The 24,560-nt window shown below is 55.9% G+C and overlaps 3 protein-coding genes across 6 annotated transcripts; 2 read left to right on the top strand and 1 right to left on the bottom strand.

Annotated features, from left to right (window-relative positions):
* The first annotated feature begins 1,404 nt into the window (after positions 1 to 1,404).
* Positions 1,405 to 7,225, top strand: CFAP157 (cilia and flagella associated protein 157). Its single transcript, XM_043470374.1, has 8 exons — positions 1,405 to 1,568; positions 3,601 to 3,872; positions 4,549 to 4,702; positions 5,161 to 5,428; positions 5,821 to 5,951; positions 6,132 to 6,282; positions 6,650 to 6,816; positions 6,982 to 7,225. The coding sequence occupies exons 1-8, from the start codon at positions 1,405 to 1,407 to the stop codon at positions 7,223 to 7,225; spliced, it is 1,551 nt and encodes a 516-aa protein (XP_043326309.1).
* PTRH1 (peptidyl-tRNA hydrolase 1 homolog) lies at positions 4,969 to 9,558 on the bottom strand. 4 transcript variants are annotated; one of them, XM_043469628.1, is made up of 5 exons: positions 9,423 to 9,541; positions 8,829 to 9,048; positions 8,257 to 8,356; positions 8,062 to 8,107; positions 4,969 to 7,959 (listed from the first exon to the last, which is right to left on the bottom strand). In XM_043469628.1, the coding sequence occupies exons 1-5, from the start codon at positions 9,516 to 9,518 to the stop codon at positions 7,777 to 7,779; spliced, it is 645 nt and encodes a 214-aa protein (XP_043325563.1). In that variant the 5' UTR covers positions 9,519 to 9,541; the 3' UTR covers positions 4,969 to 7,776. The 4 variants fall into 4 exon arrangements, with proteins under 4 accessions (XP_043325563.1, XP_043325562.1, XP_043325565.1 ...); XM_043469627.1 differs by having other exon boundaries at positions 4,969 to 8,107; positions 9,423 to 9,558; XM_043469630.1 differs by lacking the exon at positions 8,829 to 9,048 and having other exon boundaries at positions 8,257 to 8,474; positions 9,423 to 9,539.
* On the top strand, positions 9,517 to 24,558 carry TTC16 (tetratricopeptide repeat domain 16). The gene is made up of 14 exons (XM_043470375.1): positions 9,517 to 9,772; positions 11,005 to 11,209; positions 11,539 to 11,629; positions 11,787 to 11,930; positions 13,558 to 13,658; positions 13,761 to 13,890; positions 15,682 to 15,896; positions 16,563 to 16,807; positions 17,172 to 17,313; positions 18,669 to 18,834; positions 19,797 to 19,939; positions 20,092 to 20,254; positions 22,157 to 22,241; positions 23,316 to 24,558. Exons 1-14 carry the CDS (start codon positions 9,517 to 9,519, stop codon positions 24,461 to 24,463), a joined length of 3,234 nt encoding a protein of 1,077 aa, XP_043326310.1. The 3' UTR covers positions 24,464 to 24,558.
* The last annotated feature ends 2 nt before the right edge of the window (positions 24,559 to 24,560 follow it).

Raw genomic sequence — 24,560 nt, forward strand, 5'->3', positions numbered from 1 at the left:
ATTTCTGTTTTGTAAATAAGTTAATTTGTATCTCCAGACACTTTAAATGATTGTTTCTTTCTTAAGAAATAATCTTCACCAATTGTTGTTTTGCCAGAGGAAGAGTCCATTGAGCTATTTTCCTGTGCCATTCCAGACTCCCACCCAGGCTATCTTATTCAGCTAATAGATATTTACTGAGCACCTACTAAGGAGATCAAACAAGTCCATCCTAAAGGACATCAGTCCTGAATATTCATTGGAAAGACTGATGCTGAAGCTGAAACTCCAGTCCTTTGGCCACCTAACGCAAAGAACTGACTCACTGGAAAAGACCCTGATGCTGGGAAAGATTAAAGGCAGGGGGAGAAGGGGACGACAGAGGATGAGATGGTGGGAAGGCATCACTGACTCAATGGACATGAGTTTGAGCAAGCTCCGTGAGGTAGTGATGGACAGGGAGGCCTGGTGTGCTGCAGTCCATGGGGTTGCAAAGAGTCAGACATGACTGAGAAACTGAACTGAACAGCCATGTGCCAGTCTTCCTCCTAGGTTCTGAGGATGCAGCCACAAATGAGAGACTGAGTCCTCGTGAGCTTACACTAGCGGTGGGTGGCATTATATCACACACACACACACACACACCCTGAATGAATGGATCCTGTTGTGTGCTCCAGAGAGGTGGGCATTTCTTCAGGCATGTTTAGTGATACCTGGATTCCTTGTCTCCCTTGGGGCTGAGCTTCCTCCCTCCAGAGCCTCCTAGAGGTGGCAGTGCCGTGAGTCCACAGGCCCTGACCTGGGCTAACACTGCAGTCTGCGGGCTGTGTGCACTGCACCCACTCCCCTCCCGAGACCTGGCTGCTAGAGGGGCTGCTGGACTTTGTGGTCTGGGTCACTCGCCAAGTCGCGTCTGACTCTTGCGACCCCATGGACTATAGCCCTCCAGTCTTCTCTGTCCATGGAATTCTCAGGCAAGAATACTGGAGTGGGTTGCCATTTCCTTCTCCAGGGGATCTCCCCAGCCCAGAGATCAACCCTGGGTCTCCTGCATTGTAGGCAGATTCTTTACTGTCTGAGCCACAAGGGAAGCCCTTCTAGGGCTCTGACCCGCTGTAATATTCCCACGTCACCAATTTCCTCTTGAGGGAAGGAAGGGTCTCCCAGAGCCCAAAAGAGTGCCCAGTGAGCCTGGCGTCCTGGTCTCTGAGACACCATGGTCTAGGACACCCAGACCTATGGCCTCTCTGGCGCTGTTGGCCTTGCAGCAGGAGGCTGGTCTCTGAAGCCTATCCTCGCCAGGAAGAGGGAAGGTCCCTTTAAGCCTGGCTTCACATCTTTAGCTTGTTGCTATGTATGCGAGGAACTTCCTTAGCAACCACCTGGCCTCTTAAAGAGGCCCTGGTGTAGTGGTTGCCTCCAGCCATGGCTCCTAAAAAGAAGGGGGCCAAGGAGCCTGAGCTCAAGAAGAAGAAAGGTGGCAAGAAGGATCCCAACCTGGCCAACAAGCCCATGGAAATGCCTATAAGCGAGGAGAACCGAGAGTTCTACCACATCCAGATCCGCAACCTGGAGGACAGGCTGGCCCGGTGGGTGGGCGAGCAGGGTGGTCCTGCCAGGTCAGGGAGTGACTCAGAGCTGGCCACTGTGCAGGTTGTTGGGGGGCCCCCTGTGTTCTGGCCTCCCAGGGGATGTCCAGACCCACCCCCGCATCCCTACCTCAGTTTCCTCAAAGATAACATTGGGAGGCTTCATGATTTTGAAGAAAAATGAATTTCTTGGCCCCATCTTGGCTCCCAGAGTTTCCAGGGGCCCAGTGCCTAGTTAAGAGCCTAACCCCTCCCCAGGCAAGGACTGCGTTCCCCCTGCCTCACAGTTGCCCCCCAGGACCACACGTTTTATTAAGAGGGCAGAGTTCAATTGGAGGGACGAATTGGAGATGGCAGCCCCCTGGCAGGCGCGTGACCACATGCCCCTCCTCCCACCTGCCCGCCACCACCCCCACAATGCCTGTGCCGTGATCCCCTGAGCTATGGGCCCCACTGGCTCTTCCAGCTGCCAAGCCCACTTGTCCATGCCAGGGCTGTTTTCCCAAATGTAAACGAGGAGAGCTGTTCGAGGTGGGTGGTGGTGTGGGGGGTGGGGGTGGTTCTCTAACTCTCCTGAGACATGCACTTGCCCATTTTTCTTATTCTTACACTAGTTTCCTCTCAGTTATGATGCACTAGCCCAGTCTCAGGGTGACCCTCAAAAGACACACCCCTTCGGTGGCAACTCAGATGGTAAAGAATCTGCCTGCAGTGCAGGAGACCCAGGTTCAATCCCTGGGTCAGGAAGATCCCCTGGAGAAGGGAATGGAAACCCACTCCGGTATTCTTGCCTGGAGAATCCCATGGACAGAGAAGCCTGGTGGGCTACAGTCCATGCAAAGAGTCAGGCACGACTGATTGACTAACACTATCAGTCAGGTCTCCTCACCTGTTGCTACAAATACTCACAGCTGACGCTGAGACCTTTCTGGACTGGTGCTCATTGTGTCCTTAAAACGGTCCCATGAGAGAGGCCCTCAAGTCATCCCCATTACAAGTGGTGGAGAGACTGAGGCTCAGGGAGAGAGGAAGTCACCCCAAGAAAGAGGCTCCGGGATGCCAGCCCTGGGCCCTGACTTCCCTAAGCCAGGCCGCCTCCTTGCTCCACAGATCGGGTCATTCAGCTTTGCACCCTGCACCGCGCTTCCATTCAGAAGATGTTGGTTAAGTTAGTTGTGAAGTTAAACATCTTTCCAAATAGCTTCTACCCATTATTCCATTGGAAACTAGAAAATTGCTTACGCGACAGCTTTTAAAAATTCACACCCTTCCCTCAAGCTGGAGACACCAAATGAAATTTATCTGGGAAAAATGCATTCGAGAGATGGTTATTGGACACTTATTATTTGTCAGCTTCCTCTGCCAGGCCCCCCAAAATACAGAGATGCGAGGAGTCAGGTCTTGACTTCCCAGTGGGACAAGGGTCAATCTACAGGAGGGCCCCAAAGAGAGGACCACAAACGCTGCCTCAGGGCCAGAAAGGCTCCACAGAGGTGGCAACACAGGGGTTCACTCAGTGAAGAAGGGTAAGGAAGATCACAAGTGTAGAAGTTTGGAGTTATAAAGTGTGAAAGTATTAAGCAGGGCACAGAGCTGGCAGCAAGCATTATGCTTAAGACCCTTAACTTTGGGGTATCAGACTGACTCGGGTTCCAGTTCTGGTTTTGCCATTTACTAACTCAGAAATGCTTCATCCCTCTGTGCCTCAGTTTCTTCACCTGTAAAATGGGTACAATCATCATAGTCCCTGCTTCCTTGATTGTTGTGGATTCAACACACTGAGCACCTACTACACACCAGGTGCTAGGTGTTGGGGACACAGCTATGAACATTAACAGAGGCTCCACCCTCACAGAGCTTACATCCTAGTGATGTAATGCACGTAAAGCACTGAGCACAGGCATCAGCTGCAGTCACAAGCACTGACCAGGGGAGATGAGGCTGGAACCTCCAAAGTCCCACTATGGGAGGGTCCAGGGAGCAGCCTGGCTGCCTGGAGGCCCCCTGGACCTCTGCCCCACATTTGCCTCAGGTACCAGCGGAAGTGGGATGAGTTGGCTATGCAGGAGAAGCTGTTTCGCCAGGAGTTTGAGCAGCTGGCCAACAACAAGAAGGAGATCGTGGCCTTCCTCAAGCGCACGCTCAACCAGCGGGTGGATGAGATCACCGACCTCAATGAGCAGCTCCAGAGCCTGCAGCTGGCCAAGGAGATGGAGAAGGATGCCTTCGAGGCACAGCTAGCCCAGGTGCGCCATGAATTCCAGGAGACCAAGGACCAGCTCACCACCGAGAACATCATCCTTGGTGAGGGGCACTGGCCGGTGAGCCTACAGGCATACACCACAGCGGGGGGAAACCCAAGGCTCTGTCTCTCTGGGCTCCAACTCCAGCTCTCCCACTGTCTCTCTGACCTTGGGCCAGCCCTACTCTCTGGCCCTGTTTTCCCACCTGGGAAATGGGGATGTTACATCTTCCTTGAGCAACAGCTACGTGCAGCTTCCCACACATATCTTCCATGGTAATGGCCCCAGCAATCCTGAGGCAGGAAATACCATCTCCACCTGCCATTGGGTAGGTGAGGAAGCATTTCAAGAAGGTGGAGTGTCTTGCCCAAGGTCACCCAGCTGGCAAGGGTGGCTGTGCCTTTCAGGTGACAACGGGAGTGCCTGGTCCAGAGAAGGTGTTCAGAGTCAGAGGCTGTTGTCACAGTCAGTTTCATGAGAGTAGAGAAGAGTGTCAAGGGGGGCTTCCTGGAGGAGGTGGAGCCTGAACCAGGCTTCGTAAGACTTGGGGAAAAGAGGAAGGGCATTCCAGACTGAACCAGAAAGGCGGGCAGGATTACTTGTGGGGATAGGGGACTGGCCCTACTGGATGGGGAAGGGTGGGGGGCGTCATCACACAAAGCCCTGCCGCCCCCACCCCCGGGACCCTGCCCTCCCGAGGCGGCCGTTCACCAGGCCCGTGCCCTGTGGCGGGGCAGGGGGAAAGCTGGCAGCCCTGGAGGAGTTCCGGCTGCAGAAAGAGGAGCTCATGCAGAAGTTCATGTCGCTGGAGGACCAGCTGCGGAAGCAGGAGAACGAATACAAGGACTACGTGCACAACCTGGAGAAGAAGTCGGTGCTGGACAAGGACAGGTGGGCAGGCTGCTGTGGGCGCAGGACCCCCCCCACTGAGGCCAAGTACAGCCAGGTCTTCAGGCCTCCGACAGCCTTGGCTTCTAACTGGGCAGGGGGGAACCATGCCAAGTCCTTGATGCCCCGACTTGCCATTCCTCGAAACTGTGGCTGATTTGGTGGGGGGGGGGGGCGGGTGGCGGGGGACGGCGAAGAGAAAAAAAACAGGCTCCCAGTTCCCAGTTCTCACACAGACATTGGAGAATCCCTGGACTTCCTTGTGCCACTTTTTGCGACTTTAAATTATATTTAATGGTTCATCATACACGGACATGGTTCAAAATATTACAAAGGGTCTACAATAAAGAGCTCCTGCTGGTGGCCCTGGCCCCTCCTATGGGGGACAGAGCGAGAGGTCTAGGCGCTCTGGGGACCCCCCTCTGCCTGAACCCCGCCTCACCCCGACCCATCCCGCCTAGACTGAGAAAGGAGATCATCCAGCGTGTGAACATGGTGGCCACAGAGTTCCGCAAGGTGGCCACGAGCCAGATGTGGGACACGACCAAGCGGGCCATCACAGAGAACAACGCAGTGACCCTGCAGCTGGCCAAGATTACACGGCAGGGCACGCAGCTGCTGGCGGAGAACGAGCAGCTCCGGGGCCACCAGGACGACCTATGCAAACAGCTGGAGCTGCTGGAGAACTCCCAGAAGCTCATGGCCAGGAACAACTGGGGCCGCCAGAAGGTGCGCGCTCCCGGCCCTCACCCCGGGAGGCCCGGCACGGAGAGCAGGAAGGAAACCTAGGGCCCCGTCCTCGGGGCAAATACGGCCCCTGCAATGGTGGACTCAGGGTCGGAGCATGGGAGAGGCAGCCGTGAGGCGATGGGGCTCTCGTTGGGAGGGCTCTGGCCCCCATCGCTGGTTTGTATTTGACTTGGAGCCCCCATCACTGGTTGAATGGGAACCCAGCCCCAGGGCCCCTACCCGCACAGGCGACTCAATGGGTGCGCAGCGGCCCTGAGGTGAATCCAGCGGGTGCTGGGCTCCCAGGGCCGCGGCCGGCCTCTCTGGGGGATGCAGGGCTGGCTGAGGGCCTGAGGCAGGGCCCAGAGCACGGCCACCTGCCCACACTGCAGGTCATCCTCATGCTGACGGAGAAGTGCCATGAGCAGCAGCAGGGCACGGCCGAGGCCAAGCGGCTGCGTGTTCTGCTGGGCCAGCTGGAGCAGGACCTCCTGAAGCAGCAGCAGGACAATCAGGCACTGAGGTGCAGAGCAGCGGGAACACCCTCCCTCTGTGGTCATGGGCCAGCGACTCCCCGCTCTGTACAGGGGCCTGGAGGCTTTGTCTGTCACACAGGCTGAGGCCCGGGGCTGGCCAGAGAGAAAAGACAGGGCCCCTTGTCCTAGGATGGGGAGGAGGCTGACCTGTCTCGTCCTGGGCCCAGGAAAGAAAGAGACCAGCTGAACCTGCAGCTGGAGCGGCAGCAGGCTGAGGGACAGCGGCTCCAGCAGCAACTGACCAAAGAGCAGGAGGCCCGGGCGAGCCTGGAGACGGCCCTGGCCCAGGCCACCTCCTTCCTACAGGACATTGTGCAGGTGAACTGGAAGTGGGTGAAAGTGGTGGGGGGAGGGGGCGGCAAATCAAGGACTAGAAACTGCCCGGAGATAAGCAGACCACCAGAGATGGCCAAGACAGGCCCAGGGCCCCTCTCTCCCCTGAGAGTTTCCTGGCAGATCTGTCTTTTTCTGATTCTCCACGTCGAGCCATTTGAGGTCTCAAAGGAGCTGGACAAAGGCCTCTGAGACCCTGGAAGTCATCAGTCTTCCCACCTGGAGAATGGGTATTCCACCATAGCCAGGGAATACTGAGATTAATAGGCACTGGGGTTGGAGTTTCCCAGTGGTGGATGCTGGGGCCACAAAGGGCCTGACCTGGCGGGCCCACCTGTCCCCTTCTCGGCAGATGCGGCCTAACGAGGAGGATGGTGACTTCGATGTTGTGTTCCAGCTGCAGCGAAAGGAGATGCTGCAGCAGTTGCTGCTCATGCTCGGCTCGGCCGTGGTCTTGAGCCCCCAGATGGCTGAGGCCCTGCACCGGGAGGGCCAGCCCTGTGGCCTGCCCAGGGAGGGGTGAGTGTGTGACCCCATATGATCCCAGAGGAAGCAGCTACAGGACACATCCATGGGCTGTCCTCAACTGAGCTGGGGCCGGAAGCCTGGCTCCCTGGAGCTGCTCTGAATCTCGGCTTCCTCGTCTAAGATGTGGAGGGGATGACACCAGTCCCCTCCCCACAGCCAGGACAGCAGCACCCAGCTACTCAAGACAGGGTCTCTGCTGCAGCAGCTGTCCGGCATCACACCCTACCGGCCTGGGGACCTGGGTCTGGTACCTCGACGGATCCACATCCCACCCAACCCTGAGGACCTCAGGCTGCTCTCACATACCACCCGCATGGGCAACTTACAGGCGTACAGCAGCCCTGAGGTGAGGGTGCCAGGGGGCCCCAGGGACAGCTGGATGAGGGCCACCCTTGGATGAGGGCCGCCCTTGGGTGCTTATCACCGCTCTGCCACACCGCAGCTGTGTGGCTCTGTGGATGTGGCTGGACCTCTCTTAAGCCTCCACTTCCCCATCTGTAAAATGGGCTGAAGAAAGGTGTGTCAAGGCCTCAGTGGATCCAGACACGCCCACACATCCCCGGGAGGGGAGCCTGCTGGATCCTGTCGGCCCCTCCTCCACAGGCAGGGGAGGGATGGGAACCCCACCTCAGAGGCTTCAGCTTCTAAGGTGGCACCTTTACTGTTACAGATCCACACCTCTGCTCCTCAGAAAAAGTTAAGAAAAAAGCTTAGTCTTCCTGAAGTTTCCCTACTTTCAAAGTAGGACACGGAGAGAAGACCAACCTCCTATCCTAAAGAAGGACTGTTCCGGCCACAGTCCCTGCGTTAGTCCACAGGCAGCCTGGGGCAGCCCAGAGAAGACTTATATTAAAAAAAAAAAAAAAGACCCCACAGGCTGGTGTGGCACCTCTGTGGATGGGTGGATGGGTGTGGGCATGACAGTCGGGCAAGCAGCCGAATCCACCGGCCTCAGGGGCCTGACGAAGACTCCTGGCTCCGCTGGCGGATGTGGTCCAGGAGCAGGTCCGCGGCACGCTCCAGCACTGGAGGCAGCAGCTCCTGCTCAGCAGGGGAGAAGCGGCCCAGCACGTAGGCCTGCACTGCATCCTGGTGGGTCGGCCGCCCGATGCCCACCCGCAGCCGTGGCATTGCCTGTGGGGGAGCCAGAGGGGCCCAGGGAGCTCTGGTGAGAAGGGGTGTTGGGGGCCCTGTGCCAGCCACCCGACTCGGTGCAGGATGGAGGCGCAGACTCACACTGGAGTTGAGGCAGCTCATACAGGAACGGACTCCATTGTGGCCCCTTCAAGGGATAGGAGAGGGGCAGTCAGTGCTTCCTTGGGTCAGCACCCTTCACCCCATCCCCCGCCGAGCCTGGGGTCAGCACTTCTACCCCCACTCCAACCAGGAGGCTGGCTTCCCTATCCCACCTTGACCAGCTCAGGGCCTCACCTGGCGCTTCCTCCCAACTTCAGAGCCACTTTCCCCAGCGGCTTGTCCAGCTCATCGTGTACCAGGTAAACTTCCTCAGCAGTCAGTCCGAACAGCTCCGCTTGGCCCAGGGAAACAGTGGCCCTGGTTACTACTGATCCGCCCAGGAAGGTTGTCCTGACTCTGGGCTCCCATGAAGAGGGACCACAATTAACCCCACTTGGTGGTAAAGAACCCACCTGCCAATGCAGGAGACATAAGAGACGCAGGTTCAGTCCCTGGGCTGGGAAAAATGCCCTGGAGAAGGGCATGGCAACCCACTCCAGTATTCCTGCCTGGAGAATCCAATGGACAGAGGAGCCTGGGGGGCTACAGTCCACAGGGTCGCAAAGAGTTGGATATGACCAAGCGACTAAACCACCACCACATATAAAGAAACTGAAGTTCTCAATTTCTCAGTCACCCAAGGCAAGGCAGCAACTGGAGCTCAACTGGTACCTGGAGCTCTAGGTGAACCGATTTGCTGCAGTCCAGAATGCAGTCCAGGCCCCTGCGCCCTCCTGGGGGGCACACACGTGGGGCCCTCAACTTACCCGCCCGGGCCACACTGTGCCCGTTGAGGTTCATGAGCCTCCGTGGCCGGAGCAGGACCAGCTGGGCATCTCCGAGTGAGGCCAGGGCGAGGTCCGCGGCACAGCGCCGGTCGCGTACCCAGCTCTCCGCCACCCCCAGCCGCCGCGCCAGATGCCCCAGCACCGCCATGCCCACGCTGTGCCGCGTGCCAGGCAGTCCAGGGTTTCCCAGGCCTGCCACCTGCGGGCGACATCAGGGAAACTGAGCCCCGACAACTCTCCCCATAATCTATCTCACAGCGCGACCCCACCCGGGGCCCCAAAGCAGAGGAAGGTAAATGGAAAACGACCGGAGTAGGTTAAGGCCACGAGGAAGAGTCCAAGAAACTCCAAGACTCCAGAAGGCCAAGTGGAAGCGCCCCCCGGAGTGGGCTGGCAAGGCCCCCCAGTGCAGGAGCGGAGTTCCTGGAAGTCTGGAGCCCATCGGAGCATCTGACCCATTTCTAGATAAGAAAATTCAAGACAAGGAAGGGGGAGAACTTTGCCCAGGAGACAGTGGCAGACCTGGAGCTAGGGCCCGGGAGTCCCTACAGGGCTGTCCCCCACTCCACTCACCAGCCACCGCTTCCCCGCTAGCCGGGGTTCCAAAACGCAGCGGCTCATGGCTCGACTCAGCCACAGCCCGGCGCGCGAGAGGCCTAGCGGCCCCATGCTGCCCCCATTCAGGACGCGGACCCCGCCCCCTGACGTCAGCCAGCCCCTTGGCCAGTCGCGGCCGCCCCTAGCTGCTAACGCCCAATCCGGGGCGGGCCACGTGGCCGCCACCCTTCTGAGGGGCGGAAGTGGCGGGGCGGTGGCCTGGTCCGGGCGTCCCTGTGCATTCCGCGGTGCCGCGTCACCGTCTCCGGCGGGGTTTGTCGTGGGGCTCGCGGAGCCCTTGTTTGACCACTGGATTGGGAAGGAGTGTGCCCTGTTTTGACCCACCCCTGGGGCCCTGCCTCGCTGCGGAAAGCAGGCAAGCCTTTTCCTTGGCTTCCCCAGCTAATAAAAACTTGCTAAAGCCATTGCAAGGTGTCATCTCTTAGAGCGTTGTGGATTGGGAAGATCCTCTGGAGAAGGGATAGGCTACCCACTCCTGTATTCTTGGGCTTCTCTGGTGGCTCAGACGGTAAGGAATCCGCCTGCAATGTGGGAGGCCTGGATTCCATCCCTGGATCTGGAAGATCTCCGGGAGGAGGACATGGCAACCCACTCCAGTGTTCTTTTTTTTTTTCCCACTCCAGTATTCTTGCCTGGAGAATCCCGTGGACAGAGGAGCCTGGCGGGCTACAGTCCATGGGGTCGCAAAGAGTCGGACACGACTGAGCGACTAAGCGCGCAGCCTCTTTCCGGCTCGGTTTGAAATTGGATTTCAGGGATTGGACTCCTCGGGATTCCGGGGGCGTGGCTAAGGGGCGGAGCCTGTGGGCGTCCTGGAGATGATGCCTAGCAACGTCGGGAGGAGGGGGCCAAGAGGAAAGTGAGGACCGCGAGTAAGCTGGTCCAGGTCCTGGGGTCCTCCCCGAAGGGGCCTCATGACAGACTCCGGAGAGGTGCGGGAGAAGTCTAAAGCAAAGGCAAAGGGTGGGGGAGAAGTGACCACGTATGGGTTCTCAGGGAAGGTTTTCGTTCAGGAGAGGCCAGATCAGTTGTGCGATTCTGTAAAGTCCCTAGCTGCTGTGCAGAGAACAGAGGTCTTAGGACCTGCGGCTGGTGGGGAGGTCGGAGGGGTGGCCGGAGCTGGCATAGAGACAGAGATGGCAGTGACCCAGATGAGAGAAGAGGGGGTATCTGAGAGATCTGTAGGAAGTGGGATAGACAGGACTTAGGGACTAACGGAACATAGATCTTCTCGCAAGACGTTGCTGGACCCCCAGGGCCTTTGGCTTGGGGCAGGGCCTGAGCTGCAGACAAGAGTTTTGGGTGTCAGTAGCTGGTAGAAGCTGAGGGGGACCAGGAGGAGAGCAGAGAGCAGTGTGAGCATGAGATCTTGACCACAGGAGAGAGAGGCAGGACTGGAGAGAGGTTAAGGGGAAAGGGGCTGGGAGGGCCGCCAGACCCCAGACTGTGCCTCCTCCGAGGCCCCCTTTCCACCCCCTCCTCCATCCTGTAAAACACCCGAGGAGAGAGTGTCAGTGGAGTGGGGATTGTCTTTGAGGCTTGCTCCAGCTTGCTGTTGCTTGGTTCCAGGATGGTCTGGAGCATGACAAAGCTCCCTCACAACACATCCCAAAGCCATGGGTGATTCCCATGCCAAAGGGGACCCTCCAGCGCATCTTTGGGACCAGCCAAATCTTCCAGAACTTTGATGATATAAAACCAAAGGCTACGGGGTTAACCGTGCCCCTCAAAGTCAGGGAATAGTGAGTGTCTCCCTTGCCCAGGGGTCCCAGGTTCCTTCCCTGCAGAGCCACTGACATGCTGTGCAGCCTTGGGTGAGTTACTCTCCCTCTCTGAGCTCCAGCAAGCTCAACTGTATAATGGGGCTCTTCCACCTCAGCAGCAAAAATAAGGCTGGATGGGCTCCACGGATGGCCAGTCTGCTCTCCCTGGGTCTCTGTCTACCCCTCTTGTCTTCCTACCCAAGTCCCCCCTCCTTGCAACGCATTCCCAACCCCCCAGCTCTATGTCCTGGGCTGGTCCCAAGTCAGGGCCAGCCCTGCCCCCTGCCTGTGCCCCCTGCCCCCCACAGCTACCATCGAGCTCATCAGTGCTTGGAGCAAGAGGACTGGGAGATGGCCGTGCTCTTCTTCTCCCGTGCCCTCCACCTGGACCCCCAGCTGGTGAGAGGGAGGGTTTGGGTGGGCACGGGCAGTTGCTGTCCCACGCTTACACTCTCACCTCTCAGGGCCACCGAGTGAGTCCCTGTGGTAGCCGGGTGGCAAACCTCAGGGCAGATCGTGGGGAGGGGAACGGCAGTCTGGGTCCCCTCTCCCTCAGGTAGAATTCTATGCCTTAAGAGCCGAGGCTTATATCCAGCTCTGCGACTTCTCCTCGGCCGCCCAGAACCTTCGAAAGGCCTACTACTCCCAGCCAGAGAACAAAGACTACCTGGAGCGACTCGCCCTGGTGCTTTACCTGAAGGTGCCCGGCGCTGCCCTAGGCCCGTACCAGGCACCCGCCTCCCACCCCAGCCTGCTGGCTCTCCCTCCAACTCTGGGGGTTTTCCTTGCTCCGGGGGCCAGCCCTGACTTCCTGGCGACCTTCTTGTCCCTGCTTCTGTGTCCCCTTCTGCCACTCCTTCTCATGACCTCTCCCACCTTCCAGGTTCATCCACCACCAGGGCTGGGTACATCCAATAGAACTTTATAGTGACAACGATCACTTGGCATGATGATTACAGTCCATTCTGATGGCCACTAGCCACGTAGAATGTTGAGCCCTTGAAATGTGGCGAGTGTGACTGAAGAACTAATTTTTTAATTGTACTGATATTTAATTAGAATCAATTTGAATTTGTATGGCCATGGGCAGCAGGTGGCTATTGTACTGGACAGCACAGCCCTAGAATCCACAGGCTCTAAGCACTAAAAAGACAAGAGTGTGACTGAGGAACTAATTTTTGAATTGTACTGATATTTAATTTGAATAAATTTGAATTTATATTGCCACGGCTATTATACTGGACAGCACAGGCCTAGAGTCCACAGGCTCCCAGCACTAAAAAGACAAGAGTGCCCCCCATTTGTAATGTGTAATAAAGATGATATTAATCCATAAATTCCCAAAAAAGTCCTGATTTTTCCCCCATGTTCACAACTTTGATGTCTTGGTTTTTAATGTCAATAATAATTCAATTCTGGAAATTCCCTGATGGTCCAGTGGTTAGGACGCTGCATTTCCACTGCAGGGGGGGTGGGGCATGGATTGGATCCCTGGTCAGGAACTAAGATCCCACTGCCATGCTGTGCAGCCAAAATAATAGGAATAATAATTATTATCATTCAACTCTGAAAAAAGAAACATTCTTAAAACCAGACCACATGCTTAAACTGTCTGCGGGGGTCCTGAGGCCAGTCTTGTTCTTTCTGTGTGCCCTTGGAAAGGTCACTTCACTTCTCTGAGCCTCAGTTCCTTCATCTAAAAGGGGAATGTTACCTAGTCCCAGTGAGATAAATTTAGGGTTTTTTTTTTTTTTAATTTTTGCTGCACCTGGGCAGTTTGCAGGATCTTAGTTCCCCAACACACATCCTTGTAGTCAAAGCACTGAGTCCTACCCTGGACAGCCAGGGAACTCCCTAAGTTATATGTATCCCTAAGAATACAGGAATTCCCTGTATTCTTTATTTTTTTTATTTTTATTAGTTGGAGGCTAATTACTTTACAATATTGTAGTGGTTTTTGCCATACATTGACATGAATCAGCCCCTGTATTCTTAATACAGGGTTTGGCACCTGGAGCCCTGGTCCAGGAAGGAGCCTGTTATTGTTAGATCTGCTGTTCTGATCCACCTCTCAGGTTTTCTCTTTTTTCCCTATTCCTACGTCTGTATTGCTATCTCTCTGTCACCAACTGTATATTTATGTGTCTTGCTGTCTCCCCAGCTCTGTATCTCTGTCTGTCTGTATCTCTATCTCTTAAAATCTCTCTCTGATCTGAAGGACTCTGTGCCCATCCCTTGTCATTCCACCCCAGTGATGGCCATCCCTCAGTTCATGGGGGCTGCTGGACTGGGCTCACAAGCAGGATTGACGATCCCTGTGTCACCAGGGCCAGTGCCTTTTTGAGCAATGCGCCTTTCTGGATGCCTTGACCGTCTTCTCCCAAGCCTCTGAGCTCCAGCCTGAGAAAGTCTGCTTCCGGTATCGATGGTGAGCACCCTGGTCAAGAGCTTTCTAGCCTTTGTCCCCCTCAGCGTCTCCTTCCTGCCCCTCTCACTGGGCAGACCAAGCACCTTTGCTCTCCGCCCACAGCCTGGCCTGTCTCCTGGCCCTCAAAAAGCATCGTGAATGCCTCTCGTTCGTCACCAAGGAGGTGAAGCAAGGCACCACCAATGCAGATGTCTACATCCTCCGGGCCAGGCTCTACAACTTCTTCCAGAAGGTAGAGCAGGGCAGGCAGGGCCGATGGGTGGGCCTCCTCCCTGTTTGGGTGCTGAGATTACAGGAGGCGGCTAGGCTATCCACCAGCCCAGAGGCCACAGCCCCCAGTGTGGTGGGAGCCCTGTCCTTCCCGAACCCTGACCAGTGCTGACCACTCCTGCCCAGTCAGGTAGTTGTTCCAGCATCATTCAGCCCTAGCTCTCTGCCAGGCCTGCACCAATCCCTGAAAACCACAAGGTGAGAAGTCTCGGCCTGCCCTGCCCTCACGGAACTCACAGGCCAGGGGAAACAGCCCCCAGCAAATAATTACACAAGGACTGACTTCCCAATTATGTGAAGCACCATCAGAGACCGCCAGGCATCCTTTAGATGTGAGACTTGGGGTCACAAAGAAGGAGGGGCTGTAGGGATGAGACAGTGATAGGCAGGATCTCGTGAACCCCAGGGGACCCTGACTTCTTCCTGGGGAGCAGCAGGAACCTGAGAAGGGTGCTCCCTGGGGGCAGTGGGCCTTAGAAAAGTCCTTTTGGCTGCCAGGGGGCATGTGGGCTGGGGGGGCAGAGGGGCAAATCGGGAGACTGGAAGCCTGGGTACCATCCATCTGGATAGGAGTGGGACTCAGGGAGGATGGGCAGGATGGCGGCAAGGAGGAAGGCAAGTTCTTCAGACCTTTGGAAGCAGGACCAGGGACTGACTGGGGGGCTGGAGAGGTGAGAGTGAGGAAAGCAGAGGCATCCAGAACAAGGCCTGTTGTTCCAGTTTGGCTAGGATGCTTGGGGTGGGGGGCAGGGGGACTCAGGAAGAGGAGGAGCATGATGGGCTGGAGTGGGCAGGGTGTCCTCAGGGTGCTGGAACCAAGAGTTTCCCTCTGCCAGGGGCTGGGCTGTTGTGTCCCACAGGTGACTCAATGGGAGTGGCTCCTTCAAAGGTAGGAGACTAGTAATTATTGACAATTATTGTTGATTGTTGGGATTGCAGCTGCTCCCTACAATGCATAGACACATTCTAAGCACTTTACTCACATTTGTCTCTAAGGCTGGCAGTAACCCTCTGAGGTTAGACGCAACCCACTGTCCTCTTCTTACAGATGAGGAAGCATGTTCAGCTGGTTTGGCTAACTTGCTCCCCTTGAACCCAAGTCCACCTATTCCAAAGCCCTGTCCCAACCTCTGCCATCTTTCCCCTCCCAGTTTCCACTCACACCCAGTGTCCACACTGCCTCTCTCGCCCTCAACCAATTACCCCACAGGACATGGGTTACTTGCTAAAAATGTTGACTGACTGACTGACCTGCTCACCCAGTGGAAGGTATTTGCCTAGGGATGTTTTCTGCTCATGCTCAGGCCTGAATCTGTTCTTGGTTAGAGTTGTCTTGGGCTTAAAGGTCAGAGGTGTGCGGGAGGGTGTACAGGGGAGGACAGGGAGGACATGACAGTCATGGTCAGGAGACCATGGCCTCCCCCTACCTCAAGTGAGCCTCGCAGAAGTCCTGCAAGGAGGAGGCATCTGTAGCCCCATTTTACAGCAAAAACCACTGAGGCAGACCTGGCTCACCTGAGGTCACATCTGGAAAGGGGCCAGCAGGGATGGGGCCTTGGATAGGATTTTCCCACAATGCTCCCTTCCTCCTTCAAGAGACAGAAAAGGCAAAACAACAATGGAGGGGCGGGGGGGACACTGAAGATGGGTGGCATGGTGCTGGCCTGCCCAGAGGTCTGCCTCCCCCCAGTAAACAGGGGGGAGCTCAGCTTGGGTGCAGCCCTGACACTATCCTTGCCTTGCACCCCTGCAGCCCAACCTCTGCTATCGAGACCTACACAGCGCCTTGCTATTGGATCCCAAGCACCCACAGGCCAAGGTGCTGCTCCAGGTGATGGTGGGCCAGGCCCAGCAGGCACGCCAAGATGCTGGGGTCCTGGCCGTGCAGGGCAAGTTGCAACATGCGCTGCATTGCATCAATTGTGCCATTGAGAACAACCCTCTGGACCCCAGTTTCTTCCTCTTCCGGTACTCGGGGGGGGGGGGGAATGCTGTCTTGGGTCCCAGGCCCTGCCTTGCCTCAGATGTGCTGTGTGATCTCAGGAGAGCCCTTGACCCTCCCCAGGTCTCAGTTTCCCCATCTAGTCCCTAAGGGTCTTTCCCTGCTCTCCATCAGGACTGAGGAATCATGGGAGGTGATTTCTGCTACTGCCTCTGGAGAAGGGGCAGGCAGCAGCCTGTTAACCTGGGAATCCTGGACCCCCAGGCCTGTTGAGCAGTTTATACTGGGAGACTCAGCCCAACCCAGCCCAGTAAAGGAGGCTTAGGTTTGAATTTACGCCCCCTACCTCCCCAGCAAGGGCTCAACACCTCATTCTGGGCCATTTAGCTTCCCTGACCCTGGGTTTTCTCAATAAACAGTGGAGGTAAAACAATCATCCTGTGTACAAAAACCCTTAGCAGAGAGGCTGGCAGGCACGCTGCTCCCAAAAAGAAAGAAGTTATTTGTAAAGCAAAGTAGAATCATCAGGCTATCTCAGTAGCAATCGGGGAGCCGCACAGGCCAAACCTAGCGCATGAGCGGGGAGGCCTCCCCTGCCGCCTCCAGCGGTCAGGGGACCCAGAGCTGCATCCACTCTCTGGGACACCCCGAGTCGGTGCGGGCACTCTGGCTCTCATATGCCTCTCCCGTAGGGGCACCATGTACCGACGGCTCCAGGATTTTGACTTGGCAGTGGAGGACTTCCTGAAGGCGCTGGACATGATGAGCGAGCACCAAGAGGAGCTGGTGCAGCAGGCCCAGCGCCAACTGCTGCTGGCCTACAACGACTTCGCGGTGCACTGCTACATGCAGGGCGCCTACCAGGAGAGCGTGCTGCTGCTCAACAAGGCCCTCAAGGACGAGCAGCAGGAGAAAGGCCTCTACATCAACCGCGGCGGTGAGTGGGGTCCCGGGGAGCCCGGCGTGAGCCCCTTGCCTCTCTAAGGCCTGCGCTGGGCGCTCGAGGGCCCTGAGGGAGGGAGGGAGGGAGAAGGGGCCGAAGAGGAGTCTCAGTGTCCCACGAACACACTACGGAGGGGAAACGTTGTCTGAGAGACCATCTGGCTACACAGTCCTTCAAAATGCTCAGATCAGGCAACTGGAAAGAAGCACGCAGCTGCATTGAAAAGCCGCTGCAGGTGCTGGCGACCGCCCACGGGTATCATCAGTTGCAGGCCCCGCCTCCTAGGGGGTGGAGCCAACTGGGCCGCGGCTCCTGCCCCCTGGGTTTTTGCGATCCCCACTCAGTCCCCGCGCTCCAGATTGCTTCTTCCAGCTGGGCAACCTGACCTTTGCTGAGGCGGACTACCAGCAGGCGCTGGCACTGAGTCCGAAGGACGAGGGCGCCCACCTGCGCATGGGCCTGTTGCAGGAGAAGTTGGGTTTCTGCGAGCAACGGAGCAGGTGTGAGCCGACGGTGGGTGGGGCGGGGCCGTGGGCGGGGCGGGGGCGGGGCAGACTGGGCTATGGGCGGGGCCGGGAGGTCAGGGATGAAGCCGCCCGCTTGGGCTCCCTGGGTCAAGATGTCTCTGCTCTCCCAGTTAAGTCTTCTAAATATCAATTTTATTTTCCAAGTTTTCTCTAAAAATCCTTCACTTTTTCTCTGAATATTGTTACGGTAATTGCGCTTTTTATTAAAAAAAAAAAAAAAAGTAAGTATTCAGTAACATAAGACTCAGAAAATGGAAGTTCCTTCTAATACCTGTCTCCCAACGCCTCCCTTGTCTGGGTGAGTTTGGTAAAGAGTCCTCCAGATTGATTTCTACATGTATTGCATTTTACAAAAGTGAGATCGTGCTAAGCTGATATTTGACAGGCTTTTTTACTTCCCATGGCCGTTACACATAGGATGACTTCATTCTCTTTTACTGTTTGCAAAGTATTCCATTCAGCTGAAGTACCACAGTTAATTTTTCTAGACAATAGTCTGCTGATGAATTTGGGCTGTTTTCAGTTTTGTTTTTTTTTTAATGATAAAGAATGCAGTAATGACACCCAAGACATATGTTTCCATCCATTCATACTAGTAATTCTGTAGTTAGATGGCTGGAAGTTAAATTTTTGATTTAATGTTAAATTTTAACATTTTAAAGATGATAACCAATTGTTCTCCAAAAAAACAATGAACCAATATAAACTTCCCCCACTAAAAGAAAGTCATTTCCCCAAACCTCCCTAGCACAGAGCATTAACACTATTTTTTAACTTTGCTAATCTGTAGGCAAAAAAAAAAAAATGGTTCTCTTGCATTGGATTTACTTTGCATATTTAAATTGTGGGTGCAGGACAGCATTTTTCATGTGTTTATTGGCCATTATGGTCTGCCTAAATTGTTCTCCCATTTGCTTTTAAATTGCCCAATAAAAACTTTTTTTGGTTATAAGAGTTCTTTGTAGACTGGAAAGTTTGCTTATTATCTGCCTTATGTGGCAAAATATTCTTCCCTATTTCTTTTGTGGTGCTTTTGCTACTAAATAATGGGATTTAATCGTGGTCAAATTAGTTTTTTTTTTCTCTTCATATTTAGCTGCTGGGTTTGTGACATTCAGAAAGCCCTTCCTATTCCAAGATCATAAAAGTGTCCATTTATTTCGGGACTTTACACTAGCATTTAAGTGTTGGGTCCATCAAGAGGAGTGTTGGTGGCAGGGAGCAGAAACTAGCCTGGTTTTCCCCAAACTCCCCAGTGAGGTCCAGAAGCCCCCATTTCCCCCAGGTGGCCCAGCTCAGAGCACCCTGTGGCCCACTGTGTCCCGCAGGCAGTTCCAGAAGGCAGAGAACCACTTCTCAATGGCCATCCAGCACAATCCCCGGAAGCCCCAGTACTACCTGTACCGCGCCAGGAGCCGGCAGCTCATGCAGAACATTTTTGGGGCCCGCCAGGATGTTGCCACTGTCCTGCTCCTTGACCCCAAGCAACCCAAGGTGTGTTCTTGCTGGGCCAGGAGGGTGGGCTCCAGAGTCAATACCTCTGACCACCTAAAGATACGTCCTGTCCCTAAAAGAAACCTGGATTCCTAGCAGTGATAAGCACTGCTAATGCCAGAGCATTTACTCTGTACCTTCTCTGGTGGCTCAGCGATAAAGAATCTGCCTGCCAATGCAGGAGACACAAATTCAGTCGCTGGGTTCGGAGGATCCCCTGGAGAAGGAAATGGCAACCCACTCCAGTATTCTTACCTGGAGAATTCCATGGATAGAGGAGCCTGGAAGGCTATACAGTCCATGGGGTTGCAGAGTCGGACACGACTGAGCAGGTAACACACAGTCAGGCACTGTTCTAACCACTTCAGCTTATATCACCCTGTTTAACCCTCTTTAACACCTACGAGACAGGTAACATTATCGTCACCCCATAATTCACAGGGGGAAGAGGGTAGGGCTTAGAGAAGTCAGTTCCCTCAGCCCAGGTCATGGAGCTTGGAGGTCACACCCTCCTCTGGCTATCTCCAGAACCCCTGATCAGACTCAGAACTCCCTCACATAATAGTTCCTTCCTCAAGATCTCCCAATAGTTCGGGCCCAGAGAAACAACAATTTATAAAGGGACTCCCCTGATGACTCAGATGGTAAAGAGTCTGCCTGCAATACAGGAGACCCAGGTTCAATCCCTGGGTTGGGAAGAGCCCCTGGAGAAGGAAATGGCAAATGGAGAAGGAAAAGCTCCTGTATTCTTACCTGGAAAAATCCCATGGACGGAGGAGCCTGGCGGACTGTTGCAGTCCATGCGGTCACAAAGAGTCAGATGCGACTGAGCAACTGATGCTGAATTTGTAAACCCTTCTCTTCTTCAGCCCTGAGAAGGGACTCTGCCAGTCAGGGCAGTGCCACACCATCTGCCCCTGTCCTAGCCCACACCTGACTCTGGTCACCTTCCTTCCTGGCAGCTGCTCCCGATGATGGCCAACCTTTTCCCCGGCATGTCAGTGGAAGAGGTGCTAAGCAGCCAGGTGGCGAACCTGGCTAGGTTGCAGCTGGAGCGGGTGGTGGAGCACAGCTTGTACACCAGCACCCCTCAGGACATCCTGGGGTAGGTTTCCACAGGAGGACCCACAGGCCCAGAGTTGGGGGACGGCTAGGGCTCAAGGCACATACTTGCCTTTTCAGGCCACCATCCAGTCCCGGAGAGGGTGGGGTGAGTCAGAGAGGCTTACCCAGCACTCTGACAACTCGCTTTGGCAGGCAGCTCAAGGATCGGAAACAGAGGGCCCGGGCCCTGATCGTCTCTTGGAAGCTGGAGCCACCTTTACTGGAGGACTCCAAGGAGATGGAGGCCCCTCGCCAGTTCCCGCAGGCAAAGCCAGAAGGCCCAGAGGAAGAGGTGCAGGTTTCTGGGAAGGAGAAGGTGAGTGCACCCCACGCCAGGGCCGGGTTTCCTGGAGGTGCGAGGTGGACTGTACCCCAAGCCAGGGCTGAGGGCTGCAGGTTGGCTAGAGGCTGGCTCTGCCACCACTCAGCTGTGTGACCTGGGCTGGGGACGTGTTGCTGTGAGGTGGAGAATGTACCAGTAAAGGGGGACACCTGAAGGAGTGCAGGTGAGAATGGGGGCCCCTTACAGAGAGAGGCTTCCTACACTTTGTCCACACTCACCTTCCCTGGTGGCTCAGACCGTAAAGCATCTGTCCGCAATGCGGGAGATCTGGGTTCGATCCTTGGGTCAGGAAGATCCCCTGGAGAAGGAAATGGCAACCCACTCCAGTACTCATGCCTAGAAAATTCCATGGATGGAGGAGCCTAGTGGGCTACAGTCCATGGGGTCGCAAAGAGTCGGATACAACTGAGCAACTTCCCTTTCACCTCTAGTTTCAGTGGGCGGGTGGGGGGGGCTCTTCTTTGCTGTGGTGAGCGGGCTTCTCATTGCAGTGGCTTCTCTTGTCGCGGGGCCTAATTCTCATTGCAGTGGCTTCTCTTGTCGCGGGGCATGGGCTCTAGGCCCACGGGCTCAGTAGTTGCAGGTCCTGGCTCTAGAGCTCAGGCTCAGGAGCTGTGGTGCACGGGCTTAGTTGCCCTGTGGTGTGTGGGCTCTTCCCGGACCAGGGATTGAACCTGTGTCCCCTGCTCAAGCAGGCGGATTCCTAACCACTGGACTACCAGGGGAGCCCCCAGAATTTTAACACTTGAATTCATTTCTAAAAACTTTTCATTGAGTGGAACATAAAGTACATGAATCCTCAGTGAACTGTTTGATGAATTTTCACAAAATGAATACCCCTCATGACTCCATTCTCCAGCTCAAGAAAGAACACATTCCCAGTTTTCCAGAAGCCTCTCTCACCTGGCTCTGGGTCCCTCCTCCCTCAGGGCTGTTCTGATTCCTAACACTGCCGACAAATGCACTGGTCCTTCTCAACGGAGGATGGCACATGCCTGTTTGCCTCTGGCTCTGTTCATTAAGCTTCCAAGTTGGTAAGAGGCATTCAAGTTGACTGCTCCTTCTCATTCCTGTGGACAGTTCCATCCTGTGGCTATCCTACCATTTTATTGATCCACTGGACTGCTGATGGACAGCAAGTAAATTATGTCCAAGGGAGACTTCAACCACTGAAGTCCTTGGAGTGCCAGCATCCCTTGTCAGACATGGAAAAGGCGAGCTCTACATTTTTCCAGCTCATGTTAGGATACAGAGCTACAGACCGTGGGTCTGTGTGTGCCCTGAAGTCATCATGGGCTCCCTGCTTAGTGCTCCAGAGCCCTGCCCGTTCCATCTCACTACCACATGTTCCCCGCTGCAGCTTGTAGGTGTGACCAGCTGCCAAGGGCCTGGCCGTAGACTCTCCCCCCACCCACCCCCACCTGGATTCCAGCTCTGCTTGTGTGCCTCTTAGCCGAGTGCCAGGCTGCTTAGGCATTTCCTGGTCCAGGCAATTATAACAATGGGCATTCCCTCCCAGATGCGCCTGGAGATGAAATGGGATGAGGCAGGGAAGGTGTGGAGAAGCTCCTCAACCCCTCTCTAGCCATTTGGCAGGGCGCAGCACTTCACAGCATACAGAAGCCTTTCCCACACTGGAATTTGCATTTTGCAGATAGAGAGATGAGGGCCAAGCAGCCTCTTGACACTGCTTTTCTTGTGTCGCCACACCTGTCTAACCTGGTCACCCCCACTCCTGTCCAGTCAACCGTTCCATGTCCCCATCCAGCCCTAAACTGCAGCCCCCGAGGAACTCTAAGTTCCTCTAGAAGGCTGGCCTTCTAGAGCTGCGGCCTCCCACGGCCTGCCAACTGCCCAGCCTGTCTCTGATCCTAGGAGAAGCTAAAGGTGGCCCCCAGCAAGGAGTCATCCTTGACCGACAGCTACGTCAGCCAGACCTCTTTAGGCTCCATCTTGGGCTGTAAGTCCCCCTGCATGGGCCAATACAGCAGGGAGGGCAAAGGTCAGAGGTCAGAGGCTCCCAGGTCTGGGTGTGAATCTGGCCTCTGCTGCTTACTGCAGTGTGTATATGGAGCGGGAGGGCTCATGCCAGCTTTGCTGTGGGTGGTGGGGGGAGTGGCGGGTGCAGGGATGGGGACCGAGGGGAACCCTCGGGGATGCCCAGCACACAGCCTGGGCAGCCAGCTCTCACTCGAGGCACTTCATCGTTGCTGCCTGCTCCACCTTCATTCCCTGCTCAACCCTGTCCCTCTTCTCTCTGCCCCCTTGGCCTCTCCCTGAAATTAGCCCACAGAGCCTGTGCATGTGCAGGGGGCTTTTACCCTCAGTCCTGCCAGGTGCCAACATGGAAGGGACAAAATGAAAAACCTGAGAACGCGGCTCTGAGTCCCGGGAGCAGCTGCGGGCAGTCCGGGGAGGGATGGATGTAGGGGCTCTAGTCCCCTTCCTGCCGTTCAGCAAATGTGTTGAGCATCCCAGGGCCGAGCCTGTGCAGGACACCGTGTGCAGGCATGAATGGCACAGTCCTTGCCCCAGGGAGCTCTTGGTCCTGAAGGGAAGAAGTACACAGGTACACAGAGAACTGGACAGTGTAGCCATACCACGGAGGGGAGTCCTGAGAACGATGGGTGCATTTAGCCCCCATTGGGGGAGGGTCAGGAAGGGTTTTTAGGGCTCAGAGGAAATGGGGTAGCCAAGTGTGGGCGGAGTAGAGTCCAGAGAACTGCTGCAGGCAGAGGGCCAGGTCCCCGCAGGTGCTGGTGGTGATGGGGACACAGGGCGAGAGGCGGCCGGCAGGGTGGAGGCCAGCGCTGGACAGTGGGGACCTTCCTCTCTCCCCTTTATCTTATGGCCACGACCCACCTTTAGGCCTCAGGGTGCCAGGAGGGCTGGGCTTGGCGAGATCTGGGAGGCCTTCCCCCTTGGCCACATGAGGCCTTTGGGTCATAGGCAAAGGTGAGGCCTAGAAGCTTCCCTTTCCTAGGACTGTCTGGGGAAGGCGGCCTGACAGCTTCTCTGGACACATCCTTCCCAGTCAGGACCAGGTCCACCTCGGAGACAGAGACATCCAGTATGGGTCAGGAATACAGGAGCACTTCCACCACTGTTGTGACAGTCTCTGACTCCTCACTGCTAAGGACACCATCCTCAGACTCGGGGGACAGTAGGAAAGACCTAAGCCTGAACCACAGCCCCAGAGAAACCAAGTCCACCCCAGGCCACCACCAGAGGCCCAGCAGGACGGAGGCCACCCTCATCCAAAGCCAGAGGCCCAGCAAGACAGAGGCCACCGTCATTCTTAGCCAGAGCTCCAGCAGGACAGAGGCTACCCTCATCCACAGCCAGAGGCCCAGCAAGACGGACACTGCCCAGATAAAAAGCCAGAGGCCCAGCAAGATGGAGGCCGTCCTCATCCACAGCCAGAGGCCCAGCAAGACGGACACCACCCAGATTCAAAACCAGAGGCCCAGCATGACAGAGGCTGCCCTCATCCACAGCCAGAGGCCCAGCAAGACGGACGCTACCCAGATTCAAAGTCAGAGGCCCAGCAAGACTGAGGCCGCCGTCATCCACAGCCAGAGGCCCAGCAGGACAGAGGCCGCCCTCATCCACAGCCAGAGACCCAGCAAGACGGACGCTGCCCAGATTCAAAATCAGAGGCCCAGCAAGACTGAGGCCGCCTTCATCCACAGCCAAAGGCCCAGCAGGATGGAGGCCACCCTCATCCACAGCCAGAGGCCCAGCAAGATGGAGGTCACCCAGATTCAAAACCAGAGGCCCAGCAGGGCAGAGGCTGCCTGGAGCCCAAGGCAAAAGCTCAACAAGACCCAGGCTACCCAGGGCTCAAGGCGGAGGCTCAGAAAGTCCAAGGGTGCCCGTGGTCAGAGCTGGAGACTCAGAAAGGCAGCTGCTACCCAGGACCAAAGCTGGAGAATGATCCAAAGCCCCAGCAAGATCAATACTTCCTATGACTCAAGTTGGAGCCCCTCCAACACTGAGGCCACCAAGGGCCAGGCTCAGAGTCAGAGGCGCAGCCAGTCCAAGGTGGCCCAGAGCCAGAGCGCAAGCCCAGGTTCCAGCAAGACCGAGGTCACCTGGGGACTGAACCCGAGTCTCAGCAACATGCAGACTGCCCAGGGCCCAAGACAGAAGCCCAGCCCCAGTAGTGAGGCTCCTCTTTGAAAGGTATGCTCAGCCCCTCACTTCTTGCTGCAGTGCAGGGTGATTCTCCCCTCTGCTCCGCGCTATAGCCTCCTTCAGAAGCAATCAGAACCTGGGC

This window comes from Cervus canadensis, chromosome 5, assembly GCF_019320065.1.
Source record: "Cervus canadensis isolate Bull #8, Minnesota chromosome 5, ASM1932006v1, whole genome shotgun sequence".
In the NCBI taxonomy this organism is placed as follows: domain Eukaryota; kingdom Metazoa; phylum Chordata; class Mammalia; order Artiodactyla; family Cervidae; genus Cervus; species Cervus canadensis.

Excerpts from the sequence above, each read along its gene's own strand:
- TTC16 (XM_043470375.1), top strand. The coding sequence starts at position 9,517 with ATGCTGCCCCCATTCAGGACGCGGACCCCGCCCCCTGACGTCAGCCAG. Across the intron at positions 13,891-15,681 it reads TCTACAACTTCTTCCAGAAG|CCCAACCTCTGCTATCGAGA; the intron begins GTAGAGCAGGGC and ends GCACCCCTGCAG. Across the intron at positions 18,835-19,796 it reads TTGACCCCAAGCAACCCAAG|CTGCTCCCGATGATGGCCAA; the intron begins GTGTGTTCTTGC and ends CCTTCCTGGCAG.
- CFAP157 (XM_043470374.1), top strand. The coding sequence starts at position 1,405 with ATGGCTCCTAAAAAGAAGGGGGCCAAGGAGCCTGAGCTCAAGAAGAAG. Across the intron at positions 6,283-6,649 it reads TCCTACAGGACATTGTGCAG|ATGCGGCCTAACGAGGAGGA; the intron begins GTGAACTGGAAG and ends CCTTCTCGGCAG. Across the intron at positions 6,817-6,981 it reads TGTGGCCTGCCCAGGGAGGG|CCAGGACAGCAGCACCCAGC; the intron begins GTGAGTGTGTGA and ends CCCTCCCCACAG.
- PTRH1 (XM_043469627.1), bottom strand. The coding sequence starts at position 9,518 with ATGGGGCCGCTAGGCCTCTCGCGCGCCGGGCTGTGGCTGAGTCGAGCC. Across the intron at positions 8,357-8,828 it reads GCACAGTGTGGCCCGGGCGG|CGGAGCTGTTCGGACTGACT; the intron begins GTAAGTTGAGGG and ends CCCTGGGCCAAG. Across the intron at positions 8,108-8,256 it reads AAGTTGGGAGGAAGCGCCAG|GGGCCACAATGGAGTCCGTT; the intron begins GTGAGGCCCTGA and ends TATCCCTTGAAG.